Genomic DNA, 26,719 nt, shown 5'->3' with positions numbered 1-26,719 from the left:
GACGCTTGCACATTTTGTATAGTTACCATAGAGGCGTTCACGTGCTTGCTGACATTTTGTCGTCTGGTGCAAAAATTGGCGGGATATTGTTTTTTTTTTTTGTTACAGCCAACGTAATAATCTACTAGTGCATGTAAAGTGTGTGGAATTCTTCCATACTTTTTCTTCAATCTAAAACCTTGCAGGAACTATAGGAATTACAGTATATAGTATGTTTTTAAATTGAAGTCAGATTTTAAAAGAGTGCTATAAGAAATAATAAGGATTTAATTTGTGCTTATAAGGAGTGCTGTTTTCTCAGCATTTAATTATTGTTTTCAAGCAAGTAATTTGTTTTATCTGTGTATTTAATTAATTGACACATTCATGTGCGGATCTGATCGTCGCAAGAAAAAGAGGGTGAGTTGATTGAATAATTTTTAGACTTATTTTAAATCGATTTGTAACATAGATATCGTGAAATTTCTCGACTCCGGAAAACATTATTTGACTTTCTTTTTAACGTGTGCAATACCAAAATCCGTGGACCATTATCAATCGCGCGCAAAAACCGAAACGTACCTTTCACTGTCGGAAAATATCATTCTGACGTTAAGAATAGGTAAACTATTTAAAACTGATGATATTTTTCGTCCTTTAAACCGCATAATTTGACTTGGAGTTACTGGTTCCTGCTACATATTCTGTGTAAAATAGAAGCGGACAGGTAAATTGTATTTCTTGAAAATTTTACGTACACTTGACTCATAATTTCTTTTATATCTTAAAAAGAAATTTGCTGAAAATAACATAAACTTGCCCCTCCGGTGACAAACTAACTTTGATGTAGCAATATGTATCCCATTAAAAAAAAAAACAGAAAAAAAACATTTGCCTCTCTCTGTGGAAAGATAAGTGTCCATACGTGCAGAATTTTAGATCGACGATGAAAAACAGTAGTTGTTATCGTTTACTCTAACCTTCAAAAATATCCATTTATTTACTTTTAACATAAATTATTTACATTTTACATATCTCTCATTGGTAATTTATTACGATACAAGTTTGGTTCGAGTACGTAGAATGTCATCGTCCTTTCACAAGTGGACCAAACACGCACATCTCCCCTGGGCCGACGGTGGAATGTTTAATAGGTGTAACAATGTTATTGCGACCCTTGTTTTGCGAAAATCGTTCTCAAATTTTTATTCTGAAGAGAGCTCCCCGGTGATATTTGATAACATGTAGGCGTGAAAGTCACTTTAAAACAATACCGTCATTATTAGAAGAGAATTTAAAACGGGCTATTTTTATGTTGAATTATAAGTATTTATAAAAACTCATTTGTTGAAGAAAAAACTTGTTAGCTATTTTGAAAATCACATTTAACACCCAATGAAACACAATCGGGTTTGTGATAGTGCAGATAGGAAAACAAAAATTGTAGATATAAAAATATTTGATATATTTTTGATCATATGAAGTCAATGCATAATATTATTTATTCAGATTTTTTTTTTTCATACATCTATATATTTTACTGAAGTTGATTGGAAAATAATCAATAATATATTATTATTTTCCAATCAATTACAATAAAAAAAAAATTAATAAAACATCATTATTAAAGAAAAGATCACATTAAAAATTTAAATTTTGTTAACATTTAATTAATTTGTTAAATTAAACTTCGATTCCAATAACTCATTGGTAATCAGAAGGTAAACACATTAATTTAGTTTCTATTATTTATTTAAATCGTCTCATACCTTTTCTTGATTCGAGTATTCTTTTGCTGTTTGTATACTCGGATTTGAAAAAAAAATCCGCAGTTATCTTTCACATTAAAGGAATTATATTTTACTATATACATCGGCGATGACAGAATATAAACTATATCATATTGTAACAGGCTTCTGTCAGTTAACTCCTGAGATAGTTTTGTTTTTAACAACAGTTGCTTCCCTTGAGTTGTAGTTTACTAAAAATAAAACTTAAAAAGTATCATGGTAGTATAGCAGAAAAGAAAGATCTATGTAAATATATATCCTTTAACCTATATGATTAAAATCATTTTCAAATTTTCTGATTGAAGAAGAGTTTTTTTATCTTGATTTTCAAAAACAGTTAGATATAAGTTAGATATTTTAGAAAGGCTAATTTTTCGAGCTTTATCTCAGTTTTTTACTTTTAAGTATACTTTGATAAATCAAACAAACTGTTTATGGTTGGACGAAACAATGTTTTCAAAAATTAAAAACAAAATGTTGCATAATCACGTACCGAATATAAGGAAGGAGAAACAATTTAGTTTTGTAAAAAAATTTATAAGTCGTTCGAGGAGAATTAAATTATTCAATACTTATATTACAACAATTCTGTAATAAAAACACAAAAACAAAGTGTATAATTCAATTTATGTCAGTCTATAGTCGCGGGAAGATTCAAACTGAAACTTAAAATATATGATACAGATGAATTCAGCCAAGAGTGATTGCAGTATAAGAGACCTATTCTCTTTTATCAAGTAATCAAGTACAACATGTTTGATATTTTAATACAAATTAGAAATTGATAAGACTCCGCCCCAAATTACAACAAATAGAGGAGATACCCTTTCCATTTTGCATTTACATGGTAATATTTAACGAGAAAAAGTAGAATAGAATAATAAATAAAGAATAATTATTCAAAGAGTGAAGAATAATTATTTATAAGGTTAAATATTAATAAAAATCACCTTTCACATGTTTAAGGACTCGAACTGGGTGTAATACAATGATATCATAAGGCTCAAAGAATTTACAATATTTTAACAATCGTTTCTTTGGCAATGCCTTGTGGAAATAAATTAGGAGAACTGAAAAAATGAAAATAGGCGTTAAACCAACCCTTTGCCTCACAAATTTACTAATTAACAGAAAATCTTGGCATGTTTCACCAATAAAACCCAAGAAAATATTCTAAAGGTTTTAACGATTAGTTGAAATAAATCTGGTAATAATTTAGGTGTTTAAAGTATGTGTGCAGTTATGCATTAACACAACTGATTTTGCCCGTAAACCAACGATAAAATAATAATTTACAAATCTTTAAAACGAGCGTACATTTATCTTGAAAAATAATACACTTTTCTTGATTTATTTTATTTTCCTGTAACATATGTATTTATTGATGGAACAGCTGTTTCGACTGACGGTAAATGGCATTTTCAATGCTCTGTTTTGTATTTACTGAATAATAAAAATTACCTTGGTTTGTAAAAGTGTGTATATTTTATAAAACAACTGTTCGATATGGAATGTTGCTGTGTATATAGGGTATCATTGTTCGAGCTAGGAATTTTCAGGCCCTAATCTAATGCGTATTATTTTATATGTATAATTGTTGTCTAAATTGCACAAATAGACCCCTGGCGTTTTATTACTATAAGAGTTGAACTTTGATGATATTGAATCATGAGTTGTGTATACCATTACCATAGCAAAGTTAAAGTGTCGTGTTGTTTGAACGCCAACATTTAAAGTAAACATGCACGTTTGTTAATATCTTAAATTAGTTTTTTGTTTGTTTTATTGTTGCCGAAATAAAATACACATATAATAAAAATGTGCATTATTATAGTCAGCCTGAACTATTCAAGAGTTCAATGTTCGAGTCTGTTTGTAAATGTCTACATTTTCATGCGTTTAATTCATTTGCCTACACGATATAGGTTTGTTATTAAAAGAATTATAATTATACAATAATTTCAAAGTCACATGGAAATGGAAAATAATACAAACAAATTAAACGATAAATAATCAATTATTCTTTTATAATTTAATATATCACATTGGTTTAGCTTATCCCGGTACTGTCATTAAAGGGGTATTGCAAAAACGTTTAAAAGTCATTGAAACGATCTAAAGGATAATTATTGTAATAAATATTATCAAATATGTAATCACACTATATAAAAAAAACAAAAACTATATTAATTTCTATTTTCTAGTACATTCGAATTCAGCTTTCAAAATCAAACTTAAATACTTAAAACTTTAATACACGCGTCTTATCTTTTAGATTTAACAACAATTAAAACTCAAATCAAATAAAGAGAATGACGGGTATTTTTCAAAATATTTTTGCAGCGGATTTTATTTACAATGTTCAAAATGTCTTTCACAAGGTCTAATAATTGTTTGTCTTTTTATTTCGTTTATTTTTGAAGCCTGAATGTTTAGTCCCATTCGCCAAATGTCACAATCTTTGGTATTTAGAAAACATTCAATCAATTTTTCCTTACGTTTAAGTTTATCTTAAAATTTGCCAATCTGACAACAGTGATTGTTGAAAAGTCGAGGGTACATGTCAATGTATTAACTTTAACATCGCTGCTTTTAAGTGTCACTTTTTAGGTCATTTTGAAACGCTCAGACGGTTTTTATGTCAAATGAATAAAATAATTGACGCTTTCAGAAGATAGTTTTACAATAGGTTGAAATACTTGAGACATTTCAAAGTGTAATTTATACCTAAAGTGATTCTTCTGTGTGTAATTTATATACAAGAATAATTGGATAAAAAATGACGACGGAATCTGTGCCTGAGGTAAGTCTAACATACAGTAAACTTCAAACTAGGTAGATTAAGAAAATAGTACATAGGTGTGAAAGAAGAACTTAATTGTGAAGAACTGACAGTAAAAAATGCAGCTTGGAACAAATGCTGAACAAGTTAAAAGCGAAAGTTTATTACAGTAAATACTTCAGTTATTTTGTGTGTGTGAGCATTAGCAGTTGCTTTTATTTTTACATTTTGACTGTAAAAATGTGTGCATTATTGTATTTCATGCTTTTTCGCATGTGAAAATCAACAGTTGCTTTTATTTTGGATTTTTTTTCTCAGTTTTACCTGCACAATTTGACAGTAAAGATTGTATTTTATTCTTAAGTATTAGAACATGTAAATGAGTAAACCAATGTATATGTTCGGGTATCTTTTCTGATCATAAGCAATTTCAATTTGGAATTTTACTACGTAATAAAACAACATTTTATATAGCAAAGTATCGTCCAAAAACAACATTACACACTTGGTATTATACCAGATAACTGGTTATTTGCACAAATCGTTCATTCTTTTCATTTGATATCATTGTCATTAATGATTTTCTTGTGTGTCACGACTTAAAGGTGATTTGTTTGTATTGAACTTATGAGAAAAAGACAGCTGTTTATATAAATGGTTGTTAACAAGTTGGTTATATATTATTTTTCTTGTTTTTTCGAAAATCATTTCATATCCTTTTTCCCGGGGGACTTTTTTTTTTTTTTTAATTAGATAAATTTTAAAAAAAGGGTTTTTAACAGGTTAAATTTTGCCCCCTAAAGGGGTTTTTTGTATATATGCCATTACAAACGTGAGTTTTTTATATCTTTTTAAAAAAAATTTTGTCGATACAAGTACACAAATGCACAAAATTTTTTTAAAAATTTTCATTATTCTTTACGGGTTTTAAAAAAGAAAAAAGAGGGTTGAATCTAATCAAAATAAGTTTTGGAGTACAAAAAAAGTAACATTTCTTTTGAGAGAATGGGTTTTTTAAAATTTGTTATCCCCGTAAAATTTTTTTAAAAAAGAAAGAAAGACTTAAAAAATTGAATAGAATATAACAAAAATCATTTAACTTGAATTTGTACAGTTATCGTTACACTTTAAAACATTACGTCATGAAAACTGTTCTTTATGTTTGATCAGTTTAAAAAAAATTTTTTTTCCCTTTTTTTTTCAAAAAAAACCAGGAAAAAAACCGGAAAATTGGGTTTTGGGCCCTTAAGATTTTTAAACAAGAAAAAAAAAATTTGACAAGCTATTTTTAAAAGTAGATTTGAAAAAAGGGGAGAGAAAAATTTCAAAATTTGAAACCCTTTTTAATATAGGTGCCTTTTATCGATCTCTTTTTGGGGAGAAATTATGAAATTTTTTAAAAATTTCTACCTTCATGGAGATAGGCCCAAATGATTGATAAGCGGGGCATACCAACCCTTCACCCGTTTTGCAAGTAAACCCATTGTAAAATAAGATTTTTTTAAACTCTTAAATTTTTGAATAAAAAATGTAGGGGAAACGTGTGCTCTTTAGCACTTTAATTGATATGGCTTTTGGTTTAATTTAAACCCCCGCATTTTTGAAATTGCTAAGGGGAAGGGTTTTTTGAAAAAATTTATACCAAATGGCAAAGGAACAGTTTTTAGTTAACGAGGGTGGTTTAAAAAAAACGCAAACACCCCTTTTCAAAGTCTTATAGTCAATTAAAATTTTAATTCCTTTTAAAATGATTTTTTTTTTTTTAATTTCAAAGGCGCAAAAATAATTTTAACGCAATTATCAAAAAATGCCCCTTTTAACTTTTTGAAAAAAATTAAACAAATTTTTCATTTTTTTTTTTTTTATTTTTTTTTCCAGCCCCTCTTTTTAAGACCTTTTTTAAAGATTTTGGGGATTTAGTTGGGGGGCCATCAACATAACCATTTTTAAAAATCTTTTAATATTTTTTGAAAAATTAAAATTTATTTTGCTTTCGTAATAAAGCAGGGGCTAAAAGTAAACAAAGATAATATTTATAAGATTTTAACTTTTTTTGTACATCTCTATTCTACTTGAAGAGTGAATGTAATTACTCCTTACTTATTTTGCGACTTAAAAGCCTTACAAAAATTTACAAATTAGATTTTTAACAACTACACAAGAGCACCTAGGAAATTGTTTCCTCAAAACTATAAAAATTCATGTATTAATTAGTTTTACTGTAATTTTATGTTCAACGTCTGTTTAAAGAGGTTTTCAAACATTTACAGAAATTATACCAAAGAAAACATCATAAGACATGGGCCCTTCTTTTACTGTAACGATAAAAGATGTTATTATCATATGGTTAACATACGATTTAACAAAATTCTGTTTCATTATTTGTAATATATTGCTTTTATCTTATGTTTCTTACAGATCAGTCTAACATCTCTCATAATTAGAACAATATGATAAAAAATGTTCTTAGTAATTCTGGTTTTAATGGATTCGGCAAAAAACTGAATTAATGGAAATTACGAATGGGATTTATGATCATGGTCTGAAGAATTTATCTAACATAAGAATATTATTATATTTTGTAATCAGACATTCCGGGTAATTAAAACTTTTCGCAAAACATAAGCATTAGATGTTGCGTTATGATTTATCTGCACACTTTAAATGATTTCAGATTTATTGTATTAAATCATATACATCGTTAATTTCTAATATAAAATTATACCACAATTATTTCCTGGATTCAATTAAGATAATACTTTCCTTATCGTAACTTGCTAAAATTGAATGTTTCCGTTTAATATTCAAATGCAAATGTATTATTAATCATGTTAAAATACCTTTGAGCTATGAGCATTCGTTGTTTTTGTTCTTTATCTAGAAGCAAATATGCACTTGTGAAAACACATAAATGTAAATAATTCTTTATGAAAGCAATTTCCATACTCGTGAATGCTTTTAATATGTTAAAAAGGTTACATGTCTAGATTAAGGTAAGCATGCTTGAACTAGAATTACATTTAACATCTTTTATTGAGTCCATGAACTCAAGTGCTATCTATATACAACTCCCATAAATCAGCGCGAACTTGGCCTTAACTGAACATATCTATATCAAAAATACCCTGTATTAATCTGGGATGAATTCTTTATCTACAAAATACCCTGATATTTACCCCAGTGGCCCTATACATCAAACTGAAGAATTCATTGCATTGGCAACTGAAGTATTTCCTCCTCAGACAACTTGATTTTCACCAGGCAGAAATATGAGATATTAACAATAATAAAGGTTCAGGTTAAGACGTGATAATCTAGAATGACATAATGAACTTTTTGAATGTGCCCTTTTAGGGGGGAAAGTTAGAGCAAGGTATTTTGAAAGAGGTGGGAAAAACGAAATATCAGTCAGTGAAAAATTTTAGTATTTTCCAAACTTTTTTTAAAAAAATATAAATTTTTCATGTTTTACAACCTAGATTTTTTTAAATTGAGAAGGTTTAATTTTATTTAAAAGAAAAAAAAAAGTATTAATTGTCCCCTTAAGCCAAGGAATCTAATTCAAGATTTTCCGAAATTAAAAAAAGAAAATTAAGGTTTGTTTATTATAAAATTATATAAAACCCTTGTAATTGTTATAAAAAGTATTTGAAAACATTTTTTAAAAAAAAAGGGTTTACAATAAATTTAAAAACATTTTTTTTATTTTTTTTGTTTTTTGAAATAATTTGTTTAGGTGACTTGTTTTGGGTTGACATTGAGGAATTATGTAAGGATTATTTTTTTATTAAAATTATGTTTGTCTAAAAAAAGTTTTCCTTTGATCAATGAATTTGCACTTATTACAGTTTTTAAATCACGTGACATTTAATTTTGATCCTTTAAGTGAACATCTTAATGGGCTTGCTAAGATTGGTCCGGTAATTTATTTGCTATCTGTACATATAGCTAAGATATTTTAATCTTTACTTTGTATATTTTGGGGTTCATTTCGGCAATTTACGACGGTGTTTATTAAGAATTTTTAATACAACTTTTAGAACATTCAAACGATTTTCGAAGAGGTCTATTGAAAGGCCTGACCTTAATATAAGATTTAAATGACGTTTTAATTGCATTTCGCATTAGGTCTTTGTTAAATGTGGGCATTTATAAATTCTTTACCTAGTTTATCATATGTTTACGATTTAATTACAATTTGAGCTCTTTTGACTTCGAGGGTTGGCGAGAATGAAATTGCTTACTTTTTTGACGAATTACATTTTAAGCAAAATCACAAAATGTTTTTTTTAACTAGAGTGAATTTTTTGTATAAAAACGTTAGATTTTTTTAGTGTGAATTTTAAGATTTTTCGAAAGGGGGGTTAATCAAAAATTTTTTTTATTTAAAAAAAGAAGAAATTCTTTCTTCTATAAAATTTTAAAAATAAATAATAAAAAATATTTTAAAATACATTGTAAAAAACTTTAAAATATTTGCGGAAAAAGTCATAAAATTTAAAATTTAGGGTAAAGAATTTTGGTTTGTAAAAAACAATTTTTTCAAATTATTGGGTTCATTGCCTATATTAAAGTGATATTGTTTAAAGATGGAAATAATTTCTTTAAAAAAAAGAAGTAACTTAAAATAATACAATAAAAACTTTTTTAATGAATGTAATATATTCAAAATCACGTGGTCCTTTACGATTACAAGATTTAGATAAGTAAAAGCGATTTCAATTACAACTTCAATTATAACTACACAAATACCGCGTAAGATGTCAAAATTTGTTTCGATTGTATAAAAACAATTTTATCAACGATTTAGCACAGTTATTGTTAACGTGTACCATTGGTGTTAATCGTATAAATAAATATTTTATAAACTTGGTTTATAACTAATTTAAATCTTAACACATGTTTATTTGCTGGATTGACGAATACCCTACTTGTAGTAGAATGTTTGTTTAATGGTCGCCAGTGGATTGTCTAAAATGGCTTCTGTTTTAATACCGACTTCCGGTCATTATGTTTTAAAGCAGCATGCCTCCAGATAAACCAAAATATTTCAATAAAATAAAACTTGAGAAAAATGTAACGCGATTTAGGAAAAAAGAAAGATTAAGGATTCAAGTAATAATTTACACATTTATGAGTGATTAATGGTTAATGTTTCATTATGTATAACTATAATTCTACTGCGTTAGTAACGCGATAAGGACAATTTTTGCATATTTTGACCTATTTTTGTAATAAAAGTGACTTTGATAATGTGAAATTTGTTTCCGTTTGGTTACTATACAATATATTACTTTTAATTACATTTTCAAAATTTTCGTGAAAATAAGCAGTTAATCTGGGGGGCGTGCTCTTTAAAATACCATTTCCCTAAATTTAAAGCGAATTATGCCCTTTTTCCCTGTCAAGTTTAAACTGCATTAGTAATCATTTTTTTTTAATTACTTTTTAATGGTAATTGACAAAATTAAAATTTCAAAAATGTTAGGATAAATTTATAAAACAAAAGTAATTATTAATAAAAGGGCAGCCATCTTTTTTTAATTGAACACTACCCAAATCTATAGAAAAATTTCCCTGGGTCACGTGGAGTTTTTATTATTTTTGCATAGTAAAATATAAAATTGAACACAATTACTGGTGAAATATGAATTTATTTTTTCTTTTACATATGCACTCACCAGTTACACTTGGATGGGAATAATGTCACTTTGGTCATTTTTTGTAAAGCACCATTGTTACACGGGACCTCGAGTTTTATAAATTTATCCGGAATACTATTTTAGCAATGAGGAATCGAAATTAAAAACTTTTCTCGGCTCTTAGACATATAGTACTATCTCTGGACCACTGGATCACTGGACCCGCTCTTTTTTACCAGTGTTAATATTGCCCCCGCTTGCTACAGAGAAAAATGTTTTGAGCGACTGGAGTCAAACTAGCGAATCCTAGTATAAAGAACCGCAGTTGGAAGTCATACGGTGCTTCTATCGGGCACCACTGATAGCACCACTCCATAGCGGGAGCTGCATCAATGAAAAAGCATATTAGAAAAAAGCGACAAAACGCAAACAGTAATCGGTATGCATCAATCACTTATCCCAATTTCCTAGGAAACAATTGCTCTAATAAGGTTGAAGATATTTTCCAGACACCCAAACTAATATAGTTAACGGATCTCTAGTTCGTCTCTGACGATGATCATTTCTGACTTCTGTCAACATTTATTACAACTTATTACTTTTCTGTTGTCTAATGGCAAGAAAGAAATGGTTTTGAACCATAACCATAAAAAAAATAAAACTTTAACAGGGTCATGATAAATCAGCTGTCCATTTAAAGCCTTGTAAAATTTAATTAGTATTCAGCTGTTAATTTGCGAAGACAAAGATAATCGCAGTTTTTCACTACTTTGTTGTTCCAAATTGTTGAGATTTTAAATATTTCATTGAGCTCGTTACTGTAAAGAATTTCCGGAACTGTGTGCTGTGTGCTGATACATTGCTTCGATTTAGTAAAAAATATTCTCCCTCATTCAAATGTTTGTGTACATTATTAACATGTCTTGGTTTGGCTTCTGATGAAAATGATATCTTAGCTTGGGCATTTTTGCAAACGTTTTAATTTCAATACGTCAATAAGAATGAATCATGATTATTGAATTATAATATTGAAGCGAATTTATATTTCGAATATTTCGCTATTATAGCATTTTATGTTTACAATCATCCTCGGTAACCCAGGCTATTTCCGTTAAAAATTTTTAAAAATTTTTGTATATTTAGGTTTTTTACCGTGGTTCCCACGATGGTAACATGATACAAATTTATATAGTTCATTTAAAAGATTTAATGGGTAATTATTTAATATTAAAATTTTCTTTTTTTGTAAATAATTTCAAAAAAATTTCCTCCAGCACCGGCAAATATACCTGAATTACAAGAAAAGGTTACATTATGTCTTATATTTGTTATTTTTTTTGTACCTTTGAACCTGATTGAATAGCCCTGCTTTTGCTTTTTGAAACGTCTGCTTAAGGTTTAATTGATTTTAATATAATAATGAGATGCCAAAACAGTATCGAGCCGTTGCTAGGGCTGTACGGATGTGAAGCAGACGACCCCTCTAAACATACTGTACAGACTAATCACTTTCAATTCCAGCAGGTCAGACCCAGTTGAAATATTGTTCGAAAGATTCCATGATTCCAATTCACGGAAAGTATCAAAACATGCCGGACGAGCGTATATATTTCAAATGATAGGATACTTTCAATATCAGGTCAAATATAATTACATGACAAAAATGTTGCGAAGAATTTCATGATCAATCGCTCTTTTTATGCTGGATTTTGTCGTACATTTAATTAATTAAGCCTGGCGTGCGAAATGAATTAAGAGCGCGTTTCGATTTCGAAAACATCCAGTAGCCATCTGTCACGTAATTTATGGACAGATTGTAACAAAAGGAAAACGACTGGCACTGTTTACGTCAAAGTAAATTGTAAGAAACTTTTCATGGTTTTTACACATAATGATAAAATGATAAAATTTCTATGTAATCTGTAAATGTATGAGCGTATAGATTGAAACAAATCCATTTTACATCAAATCTCTGGTACGTCTAAAATTGATACAGTAATTGTAACACATGGTGCATTAACGGGAGATTTTCAAACGAAATGTTACATTTTATGTTTTGTAAAATGTAAAAGCCTGGAGAAATAATAAAATGATGATTATAGTAAAAATAACATTTATAAATGAAATAATATTCATTAAAGACTACATGTATTTAAATTAAATATCAAAATTTACATGTGTTTACTTCAATATAGTTAACAAAAAAGGTTGTACATATGAATTTATAATGGAGTGATAAAAAAATATTTTCATAGATCATTTGGAAATGAAAGTAATTGAGAAAGCACTCTATGCTCCATCTGATTTACATACAACATCTAATTAACATAAATTAAAAGTTTTAATTTGAACATTGAAGTAAGGATGCGCAGGCCAGCCTTTAAAACAGAGGTATTGTAAAAAAAGAATTTAAAAGGAAAATGAATTTAAAATTGTTTTGTTAATTTTTTTTAAAAAAAAATTTTTTTTTTTTAGGGGTAAAATTGTTTTATAATCCTAATAAAAATATGTTAAAAAGTGTTGTATTTTATAATTTTCTTACTCAAAAACATAACATGGGTATACATGATTTTTTATAATTAGGGAATAAAAGTATGTGTTTTTTTTTTTATAGGATATGATTATTCATTATAGTTTTATTTTTGGACATAAACCTCATCAAAAAAAAGTTTGTGCATGTCCGGGATTGTTCGCTAATTTCCGTTTTATCGAATTAAGTGAGCTTTTTTTGACAAGACAACACAATCTTTGTGAACTGGTGCTTTTTAAATATATAAAATTGAAAAGTCCGCATGTCCCCTCTTTATTCCGTGTTTATCAAAATTAAATGACTCCCTTTTGACAAGGCAAAACACAAAACTAGTGACTGGGCGCCTTTTAAAAATATATCAGGGAAGTAAAAAACTTTTGGTGATCAAATAAGTCAAAATCATTAGGAAAAACCCCTTGGGGTCTGGAGAGGGTTGTTAAATTTTAGCCAAAATCAAACATTGTAGTTTTAGATTAAGTACTCAAATGTCCAATATTGCCCGGGGGGAAAAAGTCAAAAAATACATACTTTAATTTAATAAATTTTGACACTCGTTTTGTTTTTTTTGAAAAAATTTAATTCTCCCCCAACTGGCGGTCTATTTTTCACAATTCTGCCAGTGAAGAGCACAACAAACCTCACATAAATAAAAGTAAACCTCCGTCAGCATAGCAAATTATTCCTTATCTCAATGATAGATGCAAACTTTCAACACGGTTCTGCCCTCTTCAAGACAACGAGGAACAAATTCACATAAACATTTCCCCTTTCGGTTTGGTCGGTAACTGAGTTCAATAAATTAGACGAAAGAAAAACAGCTGACTTACTGGTCTGTTGAGGTCAGAAAAAGTCAAGAATGTATCAAAATCACTATTTATACTATAAACTTATTAACCGCTGTTGTTGTTTTTTAAATCCAGCCACGTTTCGATAATCAGAATTGTTTTATAAATAATCGTACACAAATCTGTAAAGCGTTCAAGTTTATATTTAAAGTGGCTTAAGTTTTTGAATATATGTAGGATGAAGCTTTTGTGGGTAACATACCAGTAAAGTGTTACTATACAAAACCTTTATTCTTTTAAAACGATAAGATTCATGTAGTTTTCTTTATTTATTTAGTGTCCGTAACCCTCAAAAAACTACTCTACAATGAAAATGTTGTGCGTTATACGACCTTACAGCATTAATGTTGATGTCATCTGTTCATATTTTGTACCTAGTCCCTTTCAAACTAAGCTAGAAAAGCCTTGTCAAGTCAACTGGGAAAAGAGCCGCGTGTGTGTTTGCGACCAGCATGGATCCAGACCCGCCTGCGCATCCGCGCAGTCTGATCAGGATCCATGATGTTCGCTTACCAACTCTATTACAAGTAGAGAAACTGATAGCGAACAGCATGGATCCTGATCAGACTGCGCGGATTATGTTGGTTTTGTCGTGACACGGCTCAAATGGCGAAATTTCTTTTATAGTCCTGTTATTACAACAATCGAAGAAATATCGATAAATAACGATGTCTTCCGACCAGAAAAACTTTGAGTTTGAGTAATATTAACTAACGATAAAAGAAGAGAAATGTTTCCCTTGTCACATTGTTTGTCGATAACAACACTTGATAACACCGGAGACAATAGCCCTAAATGCTAATTGATATTGGCGTACCATACAAGGAACTGGTGTCGACGCTTACTATTTTGTACAAATACCAATTTCCGTCAACGTCCCGTGTGTAATCCTCCCAATGAGAGCACGAAATATGTTGTATATAGTATAACCTGTGCTGAGCGGCCATTTGTAAAGCAATAAACATTTTACAAAAACAAAATCCCAAACGCAACATCTTGCACACTACATTCAATCTCTTTAGAACAACACATCTCAGAAACAATTAAGTATTTCTCCCATAATTGGTGTTGCTCTGAAAATATTGTCTTGTCATTGGTTTAAAAGGAAAATTTATTTTTCATTAAAGTTTTGATTTTAAAGGCTACTTAACTTGTAAATTTCTATTCATAACCTCAAATGGAAATATAGTTAACAATAGAGCAAGCTATTCTCGAAGACTTTATTAATCATGATGGAATAAGTGAATGGTGGGTCCGATTTCGATAAAACTCTCGAAAGAATATCTTTTTATTGAAATCGAAAAATAAACTTGTAAAACCCAATATGTTTTAGAGTTCAAACAAAACATACACGTTTTCGATTACAAATGGTAACTTAGAAACTTCATGTTTAATGAACATTTATCAATTAGTTGAATGGAATGGACCTACATAAAACGTTATCTACTTGGCGATAATATGCTTTCATAATTGCCCAAATTATAATAGCTTTACTATTGTATCTTTTTTAAGATTAATCTTAGAAATGTATTTCATTGGTTACCAAAATTTTACGAATCTAGGCATCTGATTAAACATGTATATAACATACTTGATTTGACAAGTCTCCCGACGATGGAAATTGATAGATTTAACTCAAGGTGAAATGTGACTCTATTTCCACATAGAAACAAGTGATAACTTGTTATCATTTTATTTTATCATTAGTTCTCATCTTGCATTTAGACGTTATAAATTGTCTGTTTATATTAATTTAAAAATAATTTATTTTATCAAATGATGCTATTCGGTGAACATTTTTAGATGTAAATGCTTGTCTAACAAAGTTTATAACTAATTTTACAATATAAGACCGATTATTTCCCTCTGCTTTGTCGCTACGGTCGCTCGGTCTCTTGCTTCACGTCGCTAGGACACCAGCTTAACAGTCCTGAACTTCTATCGTCCTTACACTCACTATTTTAAAAGAATGATGAAGTTTTTGTCTTAAAAACTTTTCTATGAAAGTTTTGTTGATTTTATAAGAAATTAAAACTTTAAAAGAAATCTTAGCCGTGATTACACGTTCACATACTTTCTCTCTAAACAATAAACCTTAGTTGGCATACCAAATTTCTTTTCTCTAAAATCTTTACGTTTTCGAAAACCATTCAAAATTTTAATAAATCAAAGTGACAGTTTTAAATCAGTCTATTTGAAAACTGTATTGGACGTCCTGAATTGTAAAGAACTTTTGATTTCCAGTATAACTGTCAATTGTTCATACCCACTAGATATTTTACTTTGATGTGCTCGTTCACATCAAGTTATTTATTGTAATTTGTGTCATAACAAAATAGTGTGCATATTCTGTTCTGTTCTATACGCTAGTTAGTTGACGGTAGCAACACGCAAATATCAATCCAAATATATTGCATGGTAGATGAAAAGGCACTGTTTGCTTACTTACTATAGTCTGCTTAATAGCTCAATAGGGATTTATCTTAAAGACAAATATTGTTGAAAACAGTAAATATTCTATGTAAATGCTATTGCATTTGTATGCATATACAGTATGTATGTACGATTATAAGCAAACCCCGCGATACGAAAATTGTCATCCGGAGAGACGTAAATAGACCCTAGCTTATGTATCTCTAGTCGTCTAAAAACAGTAGCAGAGCTATTTAAGCACCCTAATTAAAGATTACTATTCTCCGTTTATTGATTCAGCGTTCATTCAGAATGTATGCAGAATGGTTCCTAATAAAGCTTTTGATTTCTAAGGTTAATTATTCATTACAAATAGTGAGGGTTGTTGTGTACACCGCAATATTTATGTATTGTGTATTTAAATAAAATGTGAAGATAAAACTAAAGTTTACATAATTATCGGTACTATACGAGGGTTGTCCCAATATTCTGTGACAAATTTGTTTAAAAGCTAAATAAAACAGATACGAATTTTATATTTTAATATGTTATAAACCCATATAATTTAAACATTTTAACAAATTTTCATAGATAAATATCAACAAACAACAAAAATATGCCATAAACACCATGGCAACTAACTGAATCGCGGCGCACGTCCGACGTCAAAGACGGCGTTAAATCTATATAAGGTGCCTTTGTGTAACATAAGATATTAATATCAAAGTATTTTAATATACTATCATCGTTATTCTAAACAAAACAACGACAACAAACACAAAGTCATTTAAAAACTTAAAGGTACATTATAACTCCGAAAATTTATTATTACTTCTGTAGAAAGGGCGAACGTTTCTTTTATATTGTTTTTATTAAAAAAATAAAATCATTTAAGACGCTTATCACCTGAAGAAAATAGCTCTGCATGTGAAATTATTTGTGATAAAGGTAGCAAAATGTTAACAAAATTGAATTTTGACGTCCATAATATATTTATGTAACTATACGCACAAAAGCAAACGATGGATCACCTTTATGAAAAAATGAAAATAAATTGTTTTTGGAACTACTATAGGACATTAAAAACAAAATGGTTTGGTAAAATAAAAATAACATAAATTTTAAGACCTAAAAGGTCTTTAAGAAGATGTTCAAAATGAAACTACAAGAAAAACAGTAAATATCAAACTTCGAGATACGAAAATGGGCATTTGTCATCATGGAAGACGTAAATAGATCCTAGCATAATTTTTCTCGTTTGTGTATCTCTAGTCGTCAAAAAACACTAGCAGAACATCTTAATAAGCATCTGAAATTTTCTCCACATTCTCCTTTGATTCAATCAATCACCAAACAAATTAACGCCATGGAGAAATGTTAGAAACAATAAATGTCACACTCGCGATATCACTCTGCATGTCATACATTTTTGATCTGTTAAGTAATTCTATAAGAATAGAGGATGTCATTCGTACACCTATGCCTAATAATGATAGATTCCCTGTAATGTTTGCTATGATGTCTCTTTTACCAATGTTGCTTTTCATCAAGTTTTGAGGTAAAACCCAAATTTGCTTCCCTTGCTGCATGGTTTGTCATGAACAATACATGATTAGACTGGAGACAATAACAGATATTGGTAATCGATATGTTTTGATCATGAAAGGACATAATAGGATATATAACTAATTTGCACAACTACTAATTTGTCTAGAAGACCTATATGCATGCTGTCTGTCGTTGCAATAACCATCCTTGACTTATTGTTAGAGATGCAGGAAGGACTTGATACACTAAAGCGTTTGTCAAACACTTTCATGCCAAATTATGTGCGTAAGAATGCAATAAATGTCATGCTAAAAATATCACAATATACAACGGTGTTTTTATTGATCTATAAAGTGTCTTTCAAAGACAAAAATAATTTTAGGGCTCCTTTGCTAATAATACCATTTTTATACAATCAGAACAGTTTTAGGAACATCTCTAAAATTTTGTATTTAATTTATAAACTTGACTATTGTACACCAACAAACTATGAAGATTTTCTTAATGGACAACGCACTACTTTCGAGACCAAATTATGATTCTATTTTGGTTAAATGTTCTGGAACTATTAGTTTCCAACTTGTTCAATTTAGATATGATACTGACCAAATATATTGAAAATTGTCTGCTGGCGGCAACAAAGTCTATCCATGCGACCGCCATCCCGTCTGATCATGGTTTGCACTGTTCACTATGCAGACGTTACACATTTCCAAATTGTCTCTACAAGGGTGTATGGGTGTATGGTGTTGAGTGTTGACAAAAGACAGATAAGTTAAATGCATTTACCATGATAAAGTATTGCCTTGTTCTCACTGAATCTTTTCGTCTGGTTCCATATCTCCAAATAATTTTAATGGTTATAGAAAAATAATTTAGATAAAAGTGAATTCTTGCATATTAATTATTATGACTCAGAGATGTTGCACTTATTCATAATCCCTCATGTACAGACTCAATCAAACCGAGTCTGCAATTTTCATGTTATTTTATTGTTATTAATCCTTCCGAGGGATCACTTTGTTTCCAGATTAGTATGTACTTTTAAATCATAATTATCATTATCATCGAAATACGATTAACGGCTTCTTTGCTTTTACCATATTTAGAAAAATAAAACCTCAAATCAAATTATTGATGCATTGTGAACTTTTATAAATTGTTCTTGTCTGTATTCATCCCAGCAGACGATAATGACTTTCACAGGCAATGTAATCTACTTTCGGTGCATTTTATCAGACAAAATTGAATAAGGTGTATGAGTATTATGGTTCCTTTAACCCATTTGCTGCCATATTAATTATTACATTTGTTTCTATTCTGCACTCACATTTGTCCGCCCCTCTGCTCAAAAATATGTTTTCTCAATTAAAGAACAAATAAAAAAAGTGTTACTCTTCATCTAGCACATTGATGTTACAAACGATACATTTGGAGGCCATGGAATATGTTTATTAACTTTTTAAATTTCTATTTAAACATCAGCTCTTTTTTTCAAACGTATCATGATAATGTAAGAACTCGGACAACAAACATTGTACGAAACTGTTTCTCTCAATATTCTTTTTCAAAATATAATCATATGGTTAAGACTTTAAAGAGCAATAAATCACAAGTAAATAATTTCCATCAAACAATCAGCAAATAGTTTAGTATACGGAAAAGATATGTGTTTGGCATCCGTTGATCAGAATATTGCTTTCTTATCTTGAACACATTTTAAACAAGTTTGTATTATCCGGAATTAGCTTTACATTTCAAAGAAAGAAATAAGCGATTTCGAATGAAATGTATTAACTTTGTGAAGATTTCAGATAAAAGCTAATTTTCCCCGAGGTATCTGGATTTGATGAACTTAGAGAAGGGGATAACGATAAATTTGTTCATAAATTTGATTCTGATGAACAGACTAGGAGAACATGCCTGAGGTTTTGGCTTGAGTGTTTTGTTTTCGTCATTGACTTTTAAAAAAGTCTTATCCAAACTTTAGTAATAATTTTCTCAAACAACTCTTACATTTCAATAAAAACAAGTTTTGATGTGTAATAAATATGATTACTCTTATGTAGAGATTCTGAGTAATGTATGGTAACAAACCTAAAGCAAAATTTGGTTAAGCTGCTGCAAACTTAAGACTCTGTTTGTCACTCCAATAGTTTAAAGGTTAGCTTAAAGCACATAAAAGATAAATATTAAGGTATACGAGTATATGTGTATAATAAAGGTCATATGCACTGTGTATTTGTTGAGGAACTAAATATTCTTTTAATCTACAATGGTTAAGTTAGGTGCTTTCTATATGCTTAATTTGCAACGGATGTAAAGTGGTATACAATTATTCAATAATTCGAATTTATGCGATTTGATTGAGCCATGTACACGGGGGAGGAAGTGTTACACGAAGGATGGAGTTCTTATGATAACTTGTTTGGAGTTCTTATGATAACTGTCACGGAGTTCCTGGAAAACGTTACGGATTTCTGTGGAAAACTTTTCTATATACTTGGAGAAATCGCGTAAAAAATGGTTATTTTTAACTTTAAATGGGGAGTTGAGGTGCTAAATTTTACTTTGATAATTAAGCTTGCCCTACATATTGTATTATGTTTCATAAAAAATCTTTTAGTCCATATTTCGTCGCCGTTTAAAAAAATCTGGTAGTTTTGAGAAAAATTTCCAAATTACTTGCTAATTCGTACATATTGACCTTTTCATTTGTGATCTTCTTCGTTGCTTTACATAATCACCTAATTATAGTGGAGAGTTGCAAACATAAAGCCCGGGCTAATAAATGTATACCCGATTTTTCAAATGTTACGGAGTTCTTGTGATAACTTAAAATATGTCCTGGAGTTCTTATGATAACTTTTGTTACTGCCAGTGTGTTTCTTGTGCTTAATTACGGCACGTTTAAGCGTATTTTATTAGTCTATAAGTGTGTAAATCATTATGAAGCATAGTACGCTTATCATTTGCACAAAAATTTGGTTATATAACGTTGGTTTTGATCGTGTTTTAGTTCCTAATTAAATTTGTGCGAAATCATATTGGCATTATAAAACCCAACGAATGCACTAAATGTTTCTGTGTATACTGTTCGTCAACAAAAGTTTTATGTCATAAGTTTCCGCAAATGCAACATTGAGGCCATGTGGCAAAATTAAAACACGACCATTCAATATATCTGGAGAAGACATGTGTACAGTCTACATAGGATAAACAGGTGCTAAGCTATCTTCAGGAACGACCGCCTCCGTGGTCGAGGGGTTTGAGTCGATGACTTCTAATCCAGTTACCCCTCTGGCGTGGGTTCGATCCCCGGGAGATGCTTTGGTAGTTTAGCACGAAGGAAGGTTTTCTAGTACTTGTGTAACTCTCCAGGAACGATGGTTAGGAAACTACCCGTCCATATGACTGAAATACTGTTGGGAAAAGGCGTAAAATGAAACAAACAAACAAACAAAACTCTTCAGGAAAACCTGAATCAGCGGTCACCTGTATTCAGCAGTAACATGGCTTAAACCGCCAAGGAAAAATTGTTTAAAACTTACACTTTTTTTCTCAGTTACATGTTTTAAGCAACCGCCTTTCTAAAGCAGACATTAAGTAGTTGGGCTTCCCTCAAGAAGCGGCTAAGTAAATTGTATCATTATATATCATGTATCGTATATAACCGGGATATCTTTCACACCCATGCACCCGAAATGTATGATCTTTTTATGCATAAAAAATCAACCGATTACTACCGATCTCTTCGACAGATTTGCACGTGCCCTACGGGTTCGAGCGAAAGAAGTTCGACAATATATTTTTGTAATCAATTACAGCAAAAGTTGTTGCAAAATTTCCACTAGGACTCCAACTTTGTAAAGAAAATGTATGCAGTAATTTTCCGAAATATGGAAATTGCTGTACGTCACGTGATGCTACATTGGATTTAATAGAGAAAGGAACAAGGTCGATAAACGGCATGAACCTTACGGTGACTCACATATCTTATTGAAGACTTACTTTCTATCGTCATATCATTGTCATAGAACTTTATACGTTTCTATGACAAAAACCGATACCTTTTAGAAATTGAAATACCCGTTGAATACATAAAGACGCACCCACCTCATTAAATTTAGATAAAGGTAGTGCATACTACCTCTTATTTTGCTGAAAACCATTTACATGCATACCGATAGCATAGTTACTTAATGTTCTCTAAAACTGCCAGGAATAATGTATATATGACGAAATCATGCTTGAGTATTAAATTCAAAGCGTATTTTTATCCTGTAAGTAAATGCTCTACATCAAGTATGTTTACAGTCATTCCAATAAAATAAAAAAAAACACACACACAAAAAGATCAAAACAAACACAAAAAACACAAGAAACGGAGGTAAGAAAAATATCTCTTGAACTGAAAAACACGATCAAAACCAACGTTATATAACCAAATTTTTGTGCAAATGATAAGCGTACTATGCTTCATAATGATTTACACACTTATTGACTAATAAAATACGCTTAAACGTGCCGTGATTAAGCACAAAAACACACTGGCAGTAACAAAAGTTATCATAAGAACTCCAGGACATATTTTGAGTTATCACAAGAACTCCGTAACATTTGAAAAATCGGGTATACATTTATTAGCCCGGGCTTTATGTTTGCAACTCTCCACTATAATTAGGTGATTATGTAAAGCAACGAAGAAGATCACAAATGAAAAGGTCAATATGTACGAATTAGCAAGTAATTTGGAAATTTTTCTCAAAACTACCAGATTTTTTAAAAAAAGGCGACAAAATATGGACTAAAAGATTTTTTCTAAAACGAAATACAATATGTAGGGCAAGCCTTATTATCAAAGTTAAATTTAGCACCTCAAACTCCCCATTTAAAGTTAAAAATAACCATTTTTTACGCGATTTCTCCAAGTATATAGAAAAGTTTTCCACAGAAATCCGTAACGTTTTCCAGGAACTCCGTGACAGTTATCATAAGAACTCCAAACAAGTTATCATAAGAACTCCATCCTTCGTGTAACACTTCCTCCCCCGTGATGTATTTCTCAATAATCTTGTAAAATTATTATGGAAGGCGAAAGTAAATAATTCCTGTGATTGTGAAAATAATTTTATCAAGACATGTCAATGCAATGGTTGATTGGTTAAAATACTGTATAAAAGATAATTTTTCTTATATAAATTAATCTTAGTAAGTCAAACAATAATGTAATTTGTCTGTATTTGTCATGAACACGACATTGCATTCTTTAAAAATGTTTCCTCTTTTCTAATTGTCTTCTTGTCGCAGCAGTTCTGTGTGTTTATTTGTAACTTGATCTGGTTTGTTTAAGAATTTTAGTTCCAAATATCTGAAACATTTCATGTTTTAGTTTTCATTGTCATATTTCTAAAAGAAAGAATTGTTACCAACGTTTAAATCTACTTTTATGTATTTGATTCATAAAAATGAATAAGACATACACCGTTCAATCAAAAGTAAATTAAAGAAATCATTAGCTATCATGCATAAATCATCACAACATCTTTCATCATTTATTGATATCTTAATTGTGTTTATTAGACACAAAGTTATGTTCCAGATGCATGTAAATTTGCGAAGATTATTTACTTATTTCTAGTCTTCGAGGTCATGACCATGTCTAATTCTGTTATGACGCACATATTTGATAATGCTCAAAGTAGACACATTTTCGCACAATATGCCTGTTCTAAAAGGAGTGGATTTCTATTCCATGCACTACATTTTCATGCCTATAGAAACCTTGATGTGATGACCTTCTCAGTTTAACGATATACAGTATATGCGTATCTTTTACTCATATTCCTACCTTTAGATTATAACATTAATACCATCTACCTTTGAAGTATGATGTAATCTCTGCAATGAACCCTTTCACAGTGTTTATAATTATTAAGGCCAGGAGAATCAAATCAAATAAGATGTTTTACTGCGATATTACTAATACAGGTTTTAGATTCGTTTGGATCTAATTTCCAAATGCTTAGATATTTACACTTTTAGAGGATCATGATGTCTTTTGCACTCAAGGATTCCCGCCCATTTCCTCTAAAATAAATATGTCCGTTATTGAAGCGCGGGCAAAAAAATCATTCACCATTTAGTGTAAAGCTATTTACAAACATAATATCAGTTTCATAATTTTAATCGTGTGTGAATTTGAGAAAAAAAGATTGAATATTTGTCGCAAACAACCCGTTTTTTACACTTTGGATACTCATTGTCCAATCTTTTTTGTATTAATGATTAATTAGTGGAATATATTTCCTGATTGCTATGCTTAAATATATGACCATTGGTCTTTGATCACATTCTTTGACTTACATCAATCGATTTATATGTTAACAGTCTTAATCAAGCTGTGTTCAGTTTCTGGACGGTGTAGGTCACTTTTATTAATTCTTTCTACGGTCAGTCGAGCTGTGTGTAGTACTGGTAAACTGGTAAACTGACTGTCAGCCTGTGACCTGGTGAATTCAAAGTGGCTTACTGTCGTGATCTGGTGAAGAAACTTGAAAAACCATCATCACCGCTACCACCAAACCGAGTCTGCAATATTTCAAATTTTACAGTTTTATTTGTTCATTAAGGTTTCCTATTAAATTGTACTTTGTTAAATAGTTAAACATTTGGAGGTGATCTGTCTTTGGCAAACATAATATTTCTTTCTTATCTTTAACACATTTAAAAAGTTTTCATTATTCGAAATTAGTTTTACATTTCAAGGAAAGAAATAAGCGGGTTTTAATGAAATATCTTACATTTGCGGTGCAGATATAAGATAAAAACAATTTCGTTCAGAAGCAAATAATTTGCAGATATCATTTAAGGAAATGGCAATGTAATTTAGCTTTTTAATCTGAGAAAGATATATTTCATATCATTTAAGAGAACTTTTTTCTAAAATAATTTTGATACACGATTGAATAAAATATTTTTTCAATGACAAAATAATGTTTGAATTTGAAGTCTTTATTAAATGTGTTCTTAAAATTTCATATATAATTTATCAGGTTGTAGTTTCGTCTTTACAGATGCTCTAATTGTTTTTCTTAATTCAAATCGTTGTTCTGTTGGTTACTTTTGTTTAGTGTTAACAAGGAGTAAAACAAGAGGTTAAAGACTACTGAAAAACAAAAATAGATCATTGATAAAAAAATTCTTTCTTAGAAGTAGATAAACGCTTTGATTTATTGTCTATGTTATCTTTTCATGTGCAGTCTAATAAAATAGGAATAACGTAAATATTTTACCATCGCAACGATTAAATTTTTTGAAGAGAAACTATTTCAGTTTCTTTGTTAAAAGCGACAGTCAGTTTGGCACACACTCTTGGTAATAAATTGCTGAATGAATCACTAGATATTCAGTTTGTATTGTTTCCGTAATAAAGGAGAAAAACAATATCACATTATTTTTAACAATGTATAAAGCAGATGACAGTCTCTGAATAAAACCAAATGTTTCAAATAATTAAAATATCATTATTGTAAGTTCAAAATGCTGGAAATACATAAGGTCTTGGCCTAGTTATATTTCGTACTCTATGTTCTATAGTTTATCATTCACTTTGAGGGTTAATTTTCGACGGTTTTTGATGAAAAATATACTGTCTTCAGTTTGAATATCAACACAACCTTAGTCAAATGAGGTCCGAAATATAATATGTTAGTCATCTATTTTTCAGAAATCGGCATTCTGTTGTCACACTGTTTAAATTCACCACTTCAAAAACTTCTGATTGCTGGCGGGTTGTACACCATTAATCCGCCAAACAAACTAGGTCCTAGAGGATGCACAAAAACAACTTTATAAGACATCATCTTATATTACACAAAACTACACAGATGCAATTTACTTTAATTATGTATGACCAGACAAACTAGAGATGGCTTAAATTGGGTCACTACTAATACTTTCTAGACTACAACGGGTGGGGTCTAATTCAGTACCGGGTTGACACCCTATATCATTGTATGTTGACCAGATATAAATATACTTTAGTGATGCAAATTGATAATAAGTCATTTCCCCTGTTGGACCGCATGCCTATAACAGCTTTTATTACACTGAAATAGTAATAAAATGTTGTGAAATATCACTTTGATCAGAAGATAGGTCTCTATATGTGATAAACTAACGTCAAGTGCTTTGTTGCATCGTGTTTCAGTATTTACAAGTTTAAATAGAAATAATAACAATATATAATCAAATATCAATTTGATAAGATATATTAGTGCTGTTATAAGTGTTGGAAACGTCTATAATATTGACCCATCGCATGAAAATAACAATACTACGGTACATGTACACTGCTAGCCCGCTACACTGTCAGCCCGCCCACTTCGCACTGCTAGGATATGTATCATAACGTTTTCATGTTTAATCAGTTAAGTTTTAGAGTTTATCCCGCTGACCCGCCAGCCCGTCCAGTTCACACTGCTAGACCGCTAGACTGCTAGCCCGCTCAGTTCACATTGTTATCCCGCTAGACTGCTAGCCCGCCCAGTTCACACTGTTAGCCCGCTAGACTGCTAGCCCGCCCAGTTCACACTGTTAGCCCGCTTAGTTCACACTGTTAGCCCGCTAGACTGCTAGCCCGTTAGCCCGCGTACTTCACGGCCATATAAAAATCACTATTTTTACTATAAACGTATTTGAAAAAAAATCATCCAGCCGCGTTTGGATAATCAGAATTGTTTTATAAATAATCGTTCTCGAATCTGTAAAACGTTCAAGTTTATATTTAAAGTTTCTTTAGTTGTGGAGTTGTTAGTATTTAAGGGTAACACACCAGCAAAGTGTTGTTTCACCAAACATTTTTTCTTTAAAAAACGATTAGATTCATGTAGTTTTCTTTATTTATTTAGTGTCCATAACGCTCCAGTAACTACTCTACAATGAAAATGTTGTGCATTATACGACCTAACAGCATTTATGTTGATGTTATCTGTTCATATTTTGTACCTCGTCCCTTTCAACTAAGCTAGAAAAGCCTTGTCAAGTCAAGTGGGGAAAAGAGCCGCGTCACAACAAAACCAACATAGTGTGTTTGCCACCAGCATGGATCCAGTCCAGCCTTCGCATCCGCGCAGTCTGATCAGGATCCATGCTGTTCGCTTACCAACTCTATTACAAGTAGAGAAACT

General features: G+C 30.4%; 1 protein-coding gene across 2 annotated transcripts in view; it reads left to right on the top strand.

Annotated features, from left to right (window-relative positions):
- The first annotated feature begins 313 nt into the window (after positions 1-313).
- Positions 314-26,719, top strand: part of LOC132758181 (uncharacterized) — a 116,225-nt gene continuing 89,819 nt past the window's right edge. The window contains exon 1 of one of the 2 annotated variants that reach the window (XM_060749733.1): positions 314-399. In XM_060749733.1, the coding sequence (XP_060605716.1) occupies positions 367-399 (33 nt within the window). In that variant the 5' untranslated portion in view covers positions 314-366. Of the gene's footprint in view, positions 400-4,440; positions 4,573-26,719 lie in introns of those variants that run through there. The other variant, XM_060749736.1, reaches the window with a different exon arrangement.

Source organism: Ruditapes philippinarum, unplaced genomic scaffold, assembly GCF_026571515.1.
Source record: "Ruditapes philippinarum isolate M1 unplaced genomic scaffold, ASM2657151v2 ctg165_1_1_1_1, whole genome shotgun sequence".
NCBI lineage: Eukaryota > Metazoa > Mollusca > Bivalvia > Venerida > Veneridae > Ruditapes > Ruditapes philippinarum.
Note: the sequence above shows the minus strand (reverse complement) of the source record. Positions and strands in the feature narration are given on the sequence as shown.